General features: G+C 37.4%; 1 protein-coding gene across 12 annotated transcripts in view; it reads right to left on the bottom strand.

Annotated features, from left to right (window-relative positions):
- Akap13 (A-kinase anchoring protein 13) overlaps nucleotides 1–14,643 on the bottom strand; it is a 332,605-nt gene that overhangs the window by 187,373 nt on the left and 130,589 nt on the right. For 11 of the 12 annotated variants that reach the window (XM_087188505.1, XM_013075077.3, XM_021264786.2 and 8 more), the window contains 2 exons: nucleotides 13,961–14,257; nucleotides 4,706–4,889 (listed from right to left, as the gene is read on the bottom strand). In XM_087188505.1, the coding sequence (XP_087044631.1) occupies nucleotides 4,706–4,889; nucleotides 13,961–14,257 (481 nt within the window). Of the gene's footprint in view, nucleotides 1–4,504; nucleotides 4,641–4,705; nucleotides 4,890–13,960; nucleotides 14,258–14,643 lie in introns of those variants that run through there. The other variant, XM_021264789.2, reaches the window with a different exon arrangement.

Below are 14,643 nucleotides of genomic sequence, written 5' to 3'. Positions count from 1 at the left end.
AATAAAGTTTGTAAGGACAAATACTTTTCAACTGGCTCTAGAGGCAACTGAAATATTTTGGCATTTTTATGTCAATATTAGAGTTGAAGTTCATAGAAGAAATCCTCTTCTAAGAGTAGCAACACTGAAAATGATTCTTTCTTAATCTCTTCTTCTAAGGATGGCAACACTGAAAATGATTCATCTAGAATCCCTTGTTCAATCACCTTCAGGCATGTTATCAGAAAGCCAAATTAATTTTATTTAATACAGCTTCACAGAAGTAACCCCTGCATTCAAAACTATCTGCTCTAAGTCTAATTTTCCCAACACTCTATGAACTTTATTTAACAGAGAACTACAATATTATTAAAAAGATACTCCAGGTAGAACAATCAACTAGAATTTGAGTTTAATTGATCAGTGAACTTACTTTTATTAATGCCATTGCTATATACTTATAAGAAACTTTCAAACAGATCACCATAGTTTAAGTATCTGTACAAACTACATTTGGTTCTAATCTTGTGATGTAGACAGAACGGCATTACCCATAAAAGATGAGAAACATGAGGCTCACAGTGAATAGCTGATTTTTCCAAGTCACATGGGCTAATAAGTGAGGAAGCTTAGTCTTTAATTAAACTCTTCACCTCTAAGCAACGTCACCATGCCATTTTCTCTCTTGAAACTCAAGTATTTATATCCCTTTTATTTGCTCACAGAATAATCACAATCAGTATGATAAGCTCTGATTTTTCACATTACATATACCTGGTCATCATTTCATGAGCTGGGTATCAGATGAAGAAATCAAGAGTTAAGAGACGGAAGTTACTTAATATATCTGAAATAATACATCTAAAAATGGCAAAATCAAAACACAAGTTTAGGTCTGACTTCCATGTTTCCACAATTAGCCACTTCCTGGAGCTGCTGCTTACTCTCAGCCCGTCCCTTCCAATATGAGCATCCAGGTTCTGAAATTCCTTTTTTTATGTGTGATATATTAGCTGGGCCTGATACCACCCAGTTGTAACATTCTCTTCTTAGATGAATCTGATGCCACACTCTTCCAAAGTTGACACTTTCTCGCCTTCATTAAACCAAGAGCCTGAACACTTAGAGTTCTGTCCCTAATCTATCCATCACTAAACTAGTTAGGTGACCTCCAGAGGGGAGTCTTCAAATTAGGGAAGAAGACAGAGCATCTACCTTTAGGAGTAAGTGTACTTTTCTGAACCAAAATTTCTAGCAAGACTGGTAATACTTTACTTAAAGTGAATTTTAAAATCTGAAATATATTCATATTCATAATGTATGATCAAAATATAACCTAAAATTGGGCCAGGGATTTAGCTCAGGGGCACCTCATCTGCCTTGCAAGAGCAAGGTCCTGAGTTCGATCCCCAATACTGAGAAAAAAAAATATATATATAACCTAAAATAAAATCAACAAGTCAATAAAAATCTCTCCCTCCTGTCACTGTGCTAAGTGAAATTCAATAGTCATAGGTTTTATAAAGGGGAAGTACCAAATATGTCCTGAACAGTTCTATCTGGTTCTAAAGACACAGGCCTCAATTGAGAGAATCCTTCTATCTCTAAAAATGACTAATCACTGTTTTCACAAAGAGGTAAGATTCAGTTTGTCAAGATGGACTGTCAATTAAAATAAGCCTAGACACAGAAACACAAAATAATTTAGGCTCTAACAAGTACAATGCCTCTTCACACTACCCAAATTTAAATAAATAATAAAGCAAGGAATTAAATATTATTTTGAGAGGACTATAAAAGTGGTTAAACCCATTGTTTTTAGTAAAAAGTAGGATCTAGTTATTTAGTAAATTTAAAATGTATACAATCACATCTCAATTTTATACTAATTGACAAGGTGTGATAAAGGCAGGCACCTTTATGGAAAAAAAATTAGTAAAGTGGTTGAGAAATCCTATGTCAAATGATTTTACTAAGTATCAGAATGACAGCACTATACACAGTGTGGCAATTCTTAACTTTATACAAACCCCTTTATGAATTTCACAAAACAAACTCAACTCAGAAATGTCCATAAACTATTGCCAATAATTAATTCAAAGGGATAGAGACCCCCACCCCAAGAAGTCTATTTATAGGCCCCTTGGTAACAATTCTAGAAGTGGAAGGAGCTCTGGACAGGCTCTTAGGAGGTATAGCTTTTATTTTTGTCCCCCATCCTGTAACCCTAATTAATCCAATTACTTTCTCTCTCTGGATCTGTTTCCCCATTTTATAAAGATGATCTTTCTCCTCTGTAAAGCTGAATAATATTCTGTTCTGTGTATATAAACCTTGTTTATTTATCTGGTGATTTACATTTAAGTTATTTCCATCTTCTGGCTACATGTGGGCTTTTTCTTTTTAACTGACAATAACTATGTATTTATGGGCTATCATGTGATGTTTCGATATATGTATAGATTGTAGAAAAACTAAATCAAGCTACTTTGTCTATCGTCTCTTCTACTTATTTTTTGTGATGAGAACATTTAAAGTTTACTTTTAGCAATTGTGAAATACACATTATTATTCTGACACATGCTACAGCATGGATGAAGCTTGGCAATATTAAGCTACATTGAACAGTGAGGCACAGAAAGACAAATATTACATGATTTTTATGTGAGATACCTAGAACTGACAAATTCTTAAGAGAAGAACGTAGAACAGAAGTTACTAGGGGCCAAGGAAAGAGACTGAATAGGACATCAGTACCTGATAGGTACAAAGTTTCTGCTTGGGTTATGAAGCAGTTCTGGAAATGGATAGTGAATTGTGAATTATATATCTAAACATGATTAAAAGTAAATTTTATGTATGTATGTAATATATGACACACATAGGTAGACCAAAACAAAACAACAACAAAAAAATCTTTCCTGACGGATTGTGGCTGAAATTCTAGCAGTCTACTATTATCACAGTAATACTGAATGAATAGAATCTGTTCCTTATCACTTTTTAATTGCTAGCTGTGACTCAGCAGTTGTTTTTTTTTGAGGCCTCAGAAGAGTTAACTGTCTAGAATTCAAGTTAAGGGCTGGATATGCAAGCAAGGTATTCATACTCTCGCATCAAAGTCCTACACTTGGGAGATTTTTCCCATTAGTTTTCCCTTACCGCTCTTCCTTTATAAAGAACTGGGCTTTCCACATGTAACGGAAGTATTTCTTTAAAGGCAGCAAAAAAAATCTCCAATACTCCAGTTTTCTTAAAACTGTATGCTGCAATAACAGTCCTGTGACATCCCTTTCCAAGCATATAATGAAGCTGTTGTAATCACTTTATTTCCCCGTTTGGATGGCAGTCATTAACCAACTCTGCTTTCCAGCAGACATCTGTGCTATAAAATCAAATTTAGAGGAACTGTATTTAAACTTCACAATAGTTACAGTGAGTTAACTGTTTCAACTTCTGGAACAAGACCTCCTTTCCCAAGACCAGCAGAATGAATCCAAGCACTGGCCAAATGGGAAGTATGGAAGGAGAGGAATATATCGCTCTCTGGGATACGGTCATAGGAGAGCTCAGGTGTCCACAGTTCATTTGAGATGAAGAATACCCCTCCTACCACCACCGTATCTCTAGCACCCATCAGAGAATATCTGCAAAGAACCTTCTGTCTGATTGGACTGGGCAAGTTATAAACTTGGCACATCAAGCAAGAAAAAAATTTTACGCAACTGTAAGTAGCATTACTTTCTGAGATCTCGTTAGGGAACTTCCCCATTACCTTGCATACCACACCTAAAAATGATAAAGCATAAAATACAACTCAATTAAAGGTGGCATGAGCAAAATATCTGAGAATCTGGGAATACTGCTTCAGTTTATAAGGGTTCCTAAATCAGTAGAGAACACAGATTCAGGGAGGTTATTCTTGCTCAGATAATGCGGTGGAAAAGATGATTACAATAAAACTAATAGAAAATATACTAAACAAGAGAAACTATTCTTGAAACTTCTGCCTTTTATAAATATTCCAAAGAAAAGGAGTGGCTATTGTACTGCATTTATTTCTCCACCTATACAAGAAGAAAGAACTCTTCAAATATTTTGACTTAACAACCTTCCTCCAAAGTCCTCAGAGTCAAAATGTATAACAAGTGAACCCAAAGACAAACAGGGTTTCCTACTACCTCTTTCCAAAACAACTCAGTTGCTTTTTACTGACTACTGCCCTTAACTGTATTCACAGAAAATAAATTCTAATAAAAACTCAATCATTTGCCATGTTTTCTGCATGCAATTACAATATGAAAATAATATTTCTAATTAAGACCTTCAAGTCTTGAAGACATCAGAAAAAGTAAATGGCAGAGGAAAACTGTTTCCTTTTGCACTAAACCAGGATAAAATGTATATGCATTAGTAATGTTACGCTACCCCCACAGACAAGACTCATTCTGAGTTTCCAGTAGAAAGTAAGAAGAAACAGTAAAGACAGGGAGGCAGGGGAGAGAAAATAATTAATCTGACTTACTGTTCTGTCTTTCAGATAATGAGGTGGTTATTAGCAGAAACAAGGTTATGTACCAACCTCCAACAGAAAGCAAGGTACAGAGCTGAGGTTTTAATTTGTGGCAAACTCACTCACAGGGAGATGCCAAGTGGGTGGGACTACTATGAATAAGGGGGAGGGGCTGGCAACAAGAGGAAGGAAATCGAGAGAATGAGCACTTACTCAGTTAGAAGCTGGTGCAGCTTGTGATAACCTCGCTCCAAAGCCAAGCTCACAGGTGTTGCCCCTTCCTGGTTGTGGACACTCAGAGCTCCGCGGCCACCAGGTTTTTGCAATAGGAACCATGTCAACCGCAGCAGTCCCAGCCGCACAGCAAAATGCATCAATGTCTCCCGGGGACCACCATCTGTAAATGAAGGAGAAGGTGGAAATAAGTAAGAGTACAGCAACAATGAAAACAAAATATAGAGGCCGGGGATTTAGCTCAGTGGTTCTGCTGCCTGCCTCACAAGCACGAGGTCCCCAGTTCGATCCCCGGTACTTTAAAAAAAAAAAAAAAAAAAGGCAACAAAATACAAGTTTGGTAAGCACCACTGTCTCCAAGTGCCTCTGATCCTGAAGGTAGGCTACAACAACTTTATCGTGGCCAAGTATAATGAGCTCTCCAAGACAAAACAAAGCTAGAAAAATAGAAGGGAACCAAAATCTTCACTAGGAGACAGTCATACAAAAGGGAAGCCATTTCTGTATTCTGACTTCACATTTGGTCATTATCACAGGGAAGTTTATAAAGGTGACTCCATATATGTTCTTTTCCTCTTAAAAAAAAAGTAAATGCAGCCCTGCAAAATGGGGACCCAAAGGGAATAGCTGTTAGGACTTAGATGGGTATATCATAAAGGCTATAATTACTTCAGGAGTTGGCTGGTTAAACACTAAAAACAGGTTCTACTTGTTAAGTACACACAGGTCTTTTATTCCTCCACATGAAGGACATATCAAACTGCTGGCAATTCCAGCATTTATTTGTTGCTTGTTCGATGAGAAAAATGCATCTTCAACCATAATAAAAAAGACTGACTCTTACAAGACAACACACTAACAACTTTAGAAAGGAAACATGCTTCAGCTTATTGAACTTGAAATGAAGGCTCCTCCTTGGTATGAGTCACTCTGAAAGTGGCGGAATGAGGAAGGGCTCTATAAGTCAGGCAAATCTGGGTTCAAACTTGTTACTCACCATTTGTGTGCGCAGGCACAACTCATCTGCCTGGGCTTTGCTTTCTTGGCACCCACAGTGGGATACCATCACCTCACTAAGAGCTGTAACAAGTTAGGAGAGATAAATGAAGTCCTAGCCTATCAACCGGCTGTAGCAGGTACTCATTAAGGCCAGCTCTTTTCCCTTTCTCTGCTCTCTGTCCTGTACTCCTGGACTTCAAATTACATTTTAGCCTCACCATGCTAACACACTCTCTCTTCTTCAGCCATCCTCTTGAGCCTAATCTGAGAGGATAGGAGCCCAAGTCTCTGAAAGGCTACTGGATGTGGCCCCACAACCCAATTCCAACAGGTGTGCCTGCCACCTTCTTCTCTGCCTTGCTTTCATCTCTCATTCTTCATGGTTTCCCTCAGGTCTCAACTTCTTCACTGAGCAGACTTCTTGGAGCCCACTGTTTCCCCCTGACTTTGACATCTCCAGATGCTTCTTTGTGTGAATGTCAAACAAAATGAACACATCTTTGAAGCTGTGATTTTACACTGAACTGCACTATTTTCACGTTATTTGTGCATTGGTGCAGTTTCCTTATTTTCAAGGTCAATTTCCTTGGAAATTAATTTACCTTTCGTATTTTATATTTTCCCTACAGGACTATGTAGGATTCATAGAAAGTTCAAGCAGAGGAATATGGCTGGAATGAAATCATGCCCCAGGGGCTAGGGATGCAGCTCAGTGATAGAGCACATGCTAAGCATGCACAAAGCCCTAGGCTTGAACCTCAGTACCACAAAAACAAAACAGAAATCAATGCTCCAGGAGCAATGATAACGCATGTATAGGTACAAATTTTAATAACACCTATGAGGAGATGGCAAGGAAAGAAAAAAGGGCAGAAAGAACTCTCACCAAAATCACATATCATCATCTGACTTGTGCTTATAAGCATTCTGACATCCTTATCAAATGCTAAAGACCTAATAAGGCACTGACTGACCAGGAAATACAGGTATGTGATTTTTCCAGAGCTAGTTAATTCCAGTCTTACTGGGTGATGCTTCCTTAAAGTAGCTTTCCCTTTGCTCTTCCACCTATTTGGCCCCTTATTTGCTCTGAGTGAGCTTCATGTTTACAAGTACAGTCCCAACAATAAGACCACACACCTGCTCGGAACATCACACCTTGATTCCTGTACTATATCCTTCTCCATTAATGCTGAAGTCCTTAGCAGTAGGTGCCACCCTTGGTTACAGGTTGACTGGTTCGGCAGACAACAGAAGGAAAGTAATACAAAGGGAGGGGCTGCTAAAGTCCATCTAGTGGGCTATGTAGTTTATCTCAACCTTTTCCTTTTGGTCCTTACAATAACCCTATGAGATCTCATTATCTTCATTTTGCAAATGAACACAAGCTCATAGAATAATCTGCCCACAGTTTGAATCAAAATTTGAAAATTCTCTTCTCTCATATCTAAATGCCATAGTCTTTCCATAACTCCATGCTATCTCCACAAATATTCATATATAAAAGCAAGTTAATGGTGTGGTTTTAAAACCAGACTTTTAAGTTTACTCTCATTATTTTAAATGTACACATAAATAAAAAGAACTAACAACAAATAACCAAACACAGACCTAGGTCCTACAATTAATATTTTTCTGTATTTGTTTTATCACATTATCTATTTAGCTAGCCTTTTGAAGGCAGGCTTTTTGAGAGTCTTCCTATGTACTTAATTGAAGCTGACCTTGAACTTCCAACAACCCTCCTGTTCACCATCACAAATGCTGGGATTACATTGGGTATGTGTCACCATGCCTGGCTCCAACTATCATTTCTTCTATATTTTCATCAATCCATCTTATTTGTATTCATTTCAAAGTAAGCTTGAGAACATGAGTGTACTTGGCATTAGTATTATAGGATTAACTGGAGTTCAATACATGATTATAGTTTTAGGTGACTTATAAACAGTGTTATAGAAATAGTATAATATACCATTTGATGAATTCTGACAAGTGCATATACTGGTTTTAAACACTAATCAAAATATGGAAATTGTCACCATCCAAGAAAGTTCCTTTATGCCCCTTCCTAGTTGAACCATCTCATTACTAGAGTTAACAACTGTTCTGAATTTTTCACCATAGAGTGGTTTTGGCTATTCTGAAAGCTCATAGAAATGAAATTATACAATGGATCCTCTTGTGTAAGGATTCCTTCATTCAGCATGTTTGAGATTTGCCCATAATGCCATTATCAGTAGTGTATTCCTTTTTATTGTTTAGTAGTAGCTCATCCTGTATACATATCCTACTCTGTTTAAATGTTCTCCTGTTTATTCTTCACATATTTTAATTTGAACTTCACAGAAATCATGTGCATTAGATCTCAAGAAGAGGCCAATGTACATAGGGATAAACAAATGAACATATAAATGGAATTTCTTCTGACCCATCTTAAGAGCATAAAAGTGTGTAAACATTACTTCATGTTCCACATTACTTTTGTTCCTTCTGTCTCAGTTTAAACTGCAGAGTACCAATAACTCACTACCTCTCTCTAGTCCTACTTATATTTTCTCTCATGGTTCTTGGTCTTTTTCCTGAGTTAATTAACTTTGTTTTTAGAGCACATAAACTGGGTCCTTCATACTATTGTGCACTTAACTTCCGCCATGGAATTTTGTATGTCCCTACAACATTTCCATCAATCTTTCCTTCTCTACCTCCTGGTGGCTTCTTTTGTAGACATAATTAAAGCTCCTAATCAGCTGACTTTATAAGGGAGGTGTGTCTTGAATAATATGGGTAGGCCTCGCTGAATCAGGTGAAAGACTATAAAATGCAAAGCTAAAAAATATATGCAAATAAATTAAAATAATGGCAGGGCTTAGCTTCCCCCTGGAGAGAAAGGATTTCACCTGTGGAGGATAGCCACAGCCTGTGCCCAAGGAGTTTCATCCTGCACATGATGTCTTCTTCCTAACCATCCAAGGGCAACAGCTTTGGCCAGTGATGGTGGGTTTGGCCTTGCTCAAGATCTTCCCATTTGTGCCCCATACATTTCAGACTTACTTAACCAACCCCCACAATGGAGAAAACCATATGTTAACCTTGAGATATTTATTTTTCCTATGTCTGGCTTGTCTAATTGAACCCTGGCTGATTCACTCATTAAATCTATTTTTCTCTTTCTTCTCTAATTTCATTATAGATCTGACTTCTTCAATTTTTTGAAGAACAAATGAAAACTATCTTCTAAATATTTATGGTATTTTTCCCTTTCCCTTGTCCTATGACAGTATTTCATAGGACACACACTGGTTGGTCTTCCTGTTTAAACTAATTGGAAAGATCTTGGCCTAGCTTCTACCCACAGAAGACCTCAGTACATAATGTCTTAAGTTACTTATATGCAGGATACACCTTCCACACACACCCCATCTGTAAGGAAATTACATGCCTTTAAAGCATTTAACAATGATGACCCTGCTAGAGGTTGTATCATTTTCAAATTGTTAGATTCTCCAACTAAACAAAACATTAATGATGTAAATAATCAGGGATTACATCAATCTATGCAGTAAGCTCTTCTCAGAGTTCTTTTTGATCTGAGATTCCAAAATCACCATTCTTTCTACTATTCTCTACTGCCTCTTAAACCTGAAGTCCCACATGATGTAGAAATTTGCATATTACATGTGGAAGGAAAATATTCTTAACAGGCCAGTAAGTATTATGCGTTTTCCCTAACATGCAGAATCAAAGGCAGGCAGGCAGGGAGGCCATAATCTCAGCTACTTGGAAGGCTAAGAAAGCAACACTGCAAGTTCCATCCTAGCCTGGGCAACTCAGCAAAACCTTAGCTCAAAATAAAGAATTTTTAAAAGGGGAGGGGGGACAAACTAGTTGTCCTCAATCCCTAAGCTAGAAGAGAAAGAAAGAAGGAAGGAAGGAAGGAAGGAAATGGGAGAGGGAGGGGTAGGAAAAGAAAAGGGGAAAGAGGACATAAAGTAGAAGGGAGACTATTAGATAAGAGGAAAGGAATGAGGGGTGGGTATGGGGGTGTGTACAGGACAGTAATGGGAGGCAAAGTATATTATATGGGTATATAAAAATTCCACAAGCAAACTATGTTATAAAATATGCCCTAATAAAAATGTATATGTTGGAAAAATCAAAGTATAGCAGAAAAGAATAGAGACTTCTGACTCTAAAAAAGCCAAGTTTTAAGAGGTAACCTTTAGATCTGTAGCCCTGGAGCTGCTAGGCCACTGCTCATCTTAAGAGTCAATAGTTATTAATCCTTTGCCAAGAAAAAAATTCACGAACAGTCTTTTCATATGTTATTATTTTCTTCTTTAGAAGGAATGATAACTGAAAAAACATACAAACACTAGTGCACTTAAGGAAAAATCTCCATGTGAAACTATCAAACACTGGGAACTAAATCATCAAATGATTAAATCTAAAGACCCACAACCTATAAAACTGGGAATGCACAGACTGTTTTTAGTGCAATCTTTCTTAAATCCATCCTCCTTCTCTCACCACCCAATCTAAATTTCTCTTTGTGGGGAGGATCCCCACCCCGAAAGAGGATTACATCTTTTAACTTACTTATACAAACCGTGACTAAATAAGAATGAAAATTCCACCCAAGATGTTTCTCCATTTGCTTTTTCTAGAGCAAGTCTTCAATGCGCCCTCTCTTAGCTACCTGAGAGCTACTCTCATCTCTACTATATACACTGGTCTGTCAGGGAAAATCCAACCAATTCAACATTCTCACTAACTGCTGAAACACTAAAGAACTGAGGCAACTAAGTGAGAGTTGGAAACTCAGAAAAGGAGAATGTCTTTGTCTCACCATTCAACCCCTCCACCCAGATAAATCCTCATCACCTTCATTTAAGGCAGGGCTGTAGAGGCTTCCTTATGTAATTAAGGATTAGGGAGTACTTGGAGAAACTAAAATGGACAAACACCCTCTTATTCAAGCCTAAACTGAGGATTCTTTGAGCAATAAGTAAAAACATTAAGAAAGACCACCTCATTCTCCTTTGAAGAGCCTTCTTTTTAGGCCTAGCCTGTCTTCCTTTATAGGATATATCACTATCCCTTGTCATAACTTTACCAATGTTTTGTGCTTCTAAAAGGTTACTGAATATTGGTCATGTTATTTTTGAAATGACTGGTTTGCAAACTGGCACTATACTTTCTTCTATTTTATAGATGAGAAAACTGAATAACAGAGATGTAACATTTTCCACAAACTGTTGCAATGACACCTGATAAAAAGAGAGACTCCAATGCCCATGCTTTTGCTATTTTAAAATATCAAATCTAAACCAAGGCTTCTTAGCTTCATGTTCATGCCTGAAGTTCAGGGACACTGTGAAATTTAATATATGTAAGTGTGTGCCGGCAGGCACCTATATATATTTTTTTCCTAAGAAATCAAAGCTATTTTCAAAGGAGTCACTAGCCTGAAAGAAAACTAAAAAGAATTACCTCTCAATTTAGGAGTAGGAAGATCAGCTATAATTCTTACATGACGCTTTTGTGTAAGTGTTAGGCTGAAAGCCTGTAAACATTCTAGCTTTCAAAAGCAAGTAGTTCTCTTATGTAACAAGGTGTTCTAGTTACCTGTATTGTTATTCTAGGCACCAAGCCTACTTCATAGTTTTTCCTTTAAATAGCTTTTCAAAAGTAACTGATGTGTAACTGACTGATGTGAACAGAATATTCCATTATATCTGAAGCCTCAATTATAAACATACCTTTACTCCTCCCCGACCGCATCTAGTCTTGATAAATTCTTTGGTTTTTATTCTGGTACCAGGGATCGAACTCTGGTCCTTGCACTTGCGCAGCAGGTGGCGAAACCACTGAGCTAAATCCCCGACCCCAGTCTTGATAAATTCTAATCCACAACTAAAGAGAATAATTTAAACTACAAAATGCAAATCTAGCACTTGAAATCAGATCCCAGCTGACTTTCAACTTGCAAAATATAGACCAAACTTGTTCCATTACTTTTGTTATTCAGTTATTATTTCAAATTTGTATACAATACAGTTTACTTCTGGCAGTTATATAATCCTGTATGTCTTAACAGATACATAAATTCTTACAGCCACTACCACTAACAAGACACACAATTAATTCCAACACAGCCAAAGAATGTACACATGAGTTTCCTTTGCAGTCAGACTTTTGCCCCACTTCCAGTCCCTGGCAGGTACTGATCTGGGCCTTTTCTAGAATATCAAATAAATGGAACCATACAGTACATAACCTTTACAAACTCTGACTTCGCACAATCAATTTAAAATGCATCCAAGTTATTGGGTCTAGTATTCCACGATATGGTTATTTTGGTGTATATATTTCCTCCAAGGGAGCTTTAGGTTGTTTCCATGTTGATGCTTATAGACACATTTGCACACAGATTTCTTTTGGTGAATATGAATTTTCATTTCTCTAGAATAAATACTCAAAAGTGGAAACTGCCGAACTCCTCCAGAGTTTGGATACCACTGTGCATTCCCATCAGCAATGTGTAAGATGTTTTGCATTCTTGGCAGCACTTGGTGCTTTTTAATCTTAGCCAAGCTAATAAGTGTGTAAAGACAAACATATTATGGTTTAAATTTGTGTATTTCACAAAAGAGGTCACATTTGGTTTAACCTTTGCTAGCACTGCTTCAGCAATTTTGTACAGCAGAAACTAGGAGTATACTGAAAATACACAAAAAATTCAAACTTGCCAAGTTCCTATTAAAACCAATGAGGCTGGAACCCAGAGAAGGAAAGTGATATAGCCAGTTTCTTGGACTTCTGCTTTTTCTACCAGTTAAGTCTTAAGCCCTCTTTAAACTAGACAAAAGCATAATAATGCCATAAGCTCCTCAAATAACTAATGCTGTTACACCTTTAAATGATTTGTAAATGCAACCAGATAATCATTTGCATACCAATACAGAAATAACAGGAGCTACAGGAAATAGGACTCATCATTCGGTTTCTAAATAGGTACTGAATGTCAAATATTCAGATCTTGAGATCATTGCAATACAGAAGTCTCTGGGACACTACATAATAAGAAAAAAAAAGAGGGTGTTTGTTTCCTTGATTTGATTTTATGGTCCAGGTCCACATTTTCTTTCATATCTACCTGGGCAAGTCTGTCTTGGTATCTGATTATATGCTTCTCTTAATATGGGATACCATTACACTGCTTGCTCTTAAATTCAGTGAATTTGAGAATGACTCAACTCTGCTGAGTCTGAGAGAGGAGGAACTGAGCATACACTGGCTCAGTTCCCTCTAGGTCTTCCTCCTCAGGAACTGCTTACTTGTAGAAAACGGGACTTCTATTCAGCTTGCCCTACATAACATAATAATCATAGCTGTGTGGACTCTGCAGATCAATTACATGACTATCCAGTCTTGCAGAGATGAAGTAGAAAGTATAAGCAAATCCTTCTGGCAGGAGCTATAAAGTCAGACTTCCAACCTAATTTTCATCAGTACTAAAGCCAACATTTTGATCTGTATTTGTGAGATTCCTAAATTTTTTGATTGGATTTGCACTTAGGAAGGAAATGTGTTGTTTATGCATGCCAGGTGTATCTTATATTTAAAAATATATATTATATATAATCCTGACATCTAGTAGATGTCATTTACAACAAAAATAATGATGTGGGAAAGCCCTTATCTGATTAAGAATACATATGTAGGTACTTATTACATCAGTGTTTCCTAATAAGTGTAGTCTTTTAAAGAACTCTTCTTACATGGAGGGCTAGTAGATAAAATCAGTAAGAGTGAAACCACCCTGGTTAAAGAATTATGGGGTTCCTCAAAACTTACCCTGCTTACATGCTTCCCTGATGCACTCTCCAATTGTTACTTTCCTCCAACATCGAAGAAGCTCTAGACAATTTCAGAACATATTAACAAAAATCCTATCTCTGATAACTAAACACGAAGAGGTTACTCTCCTCGTGTGAGATCAAGCCTGAAATCCAGACTCACATGAAGAAGTGCCACTTTCTACTTGGGTACTTCAGTCATTTCAGTGAAAAAAGAAATTAATGGCTCAGTAGAACAGATGCCTTTCAAGGTCACTTTACTACAGTAATCCTAAGATTTATTCAATCACCGTGGAAGTCATAAATATAGCATCATCATGTAAAAGCAACCCTATACAGAAACACAAGTGTTCCAAATCACATAAATTCTCACCATGCAAAGTCTGATCTGTCCCCAATACATTCCACTCTGCTGGCAGCTTCAGATGTCTGAAAGCCAGTGAGACCTTCTCATCAAGGGAATTCACATCTCCAGATGGGGGTCCTGAATGGTCAAGAAAACGAGTGAAGTTCAGAGCTTGCTGGTTTCCAGCACTAGTTGCCAGGAATTGAGCTGCATCATATGCCTCATCCTGGACAAAACTGAAGTCTTCTTCAGCCACCACAAATGTGGGAAGGCCCTCCTTGGAAGCACAGAGCTGTACCTTCACTGTCTCACAGCAGTCATGACCTAAAGGAAGAACAGACCACAGTGAAAATGACATTAGAGTCCCCTGATGAAAGAAGGACACTGGTGAGTCCTCTTAGACACACAAAATTTTGCCTCAAGTCTTCCTTCCTCTGAGCTCTGAAAGTATTTGTCTAAACGGTTGGCAGTTTTTAAAACTGTTACTTACAAAGGTGAATTAGTTCCCATACAAACAGCAAGTAACTGTGTTTTTCACCTTTTACCAGGTCTGTGACACAGCATTTGGCAGAGAACAGGCTATCAACACCAATTTCTGCTATACTGTTATTCAATTTTAACAAATTAAAAAATGAAAGCCCCACGATCTCATAAGGCCTAGTGTACAATGGAAAGTCTAATACTTACTGAGCTGAATTAGACCTGAAAAG

This window comes from Heterocephalus glaber, unplaced genomic scaffold (assembly GCF_053883595.1).
Source record: "Heterocephalus glaber isolate CG9 unplaced genomic scaffold, H.glaber_assembly_v1.0 deba00001531, whole genome shotgun sequence".
In the NCBI taxonomy this organism is placed as follows: domain Eukaryota; kingdom Metazoa; phylum Chordata; class Mammalia; order Rodentia; family Bathyergidae; genus Heterocephalus; species Heterocephalus glaber.
Note: the sequence above shows the minus strand (reverse complement) of the source record. Positions and strands in the feature narration are given on the sequence as shown.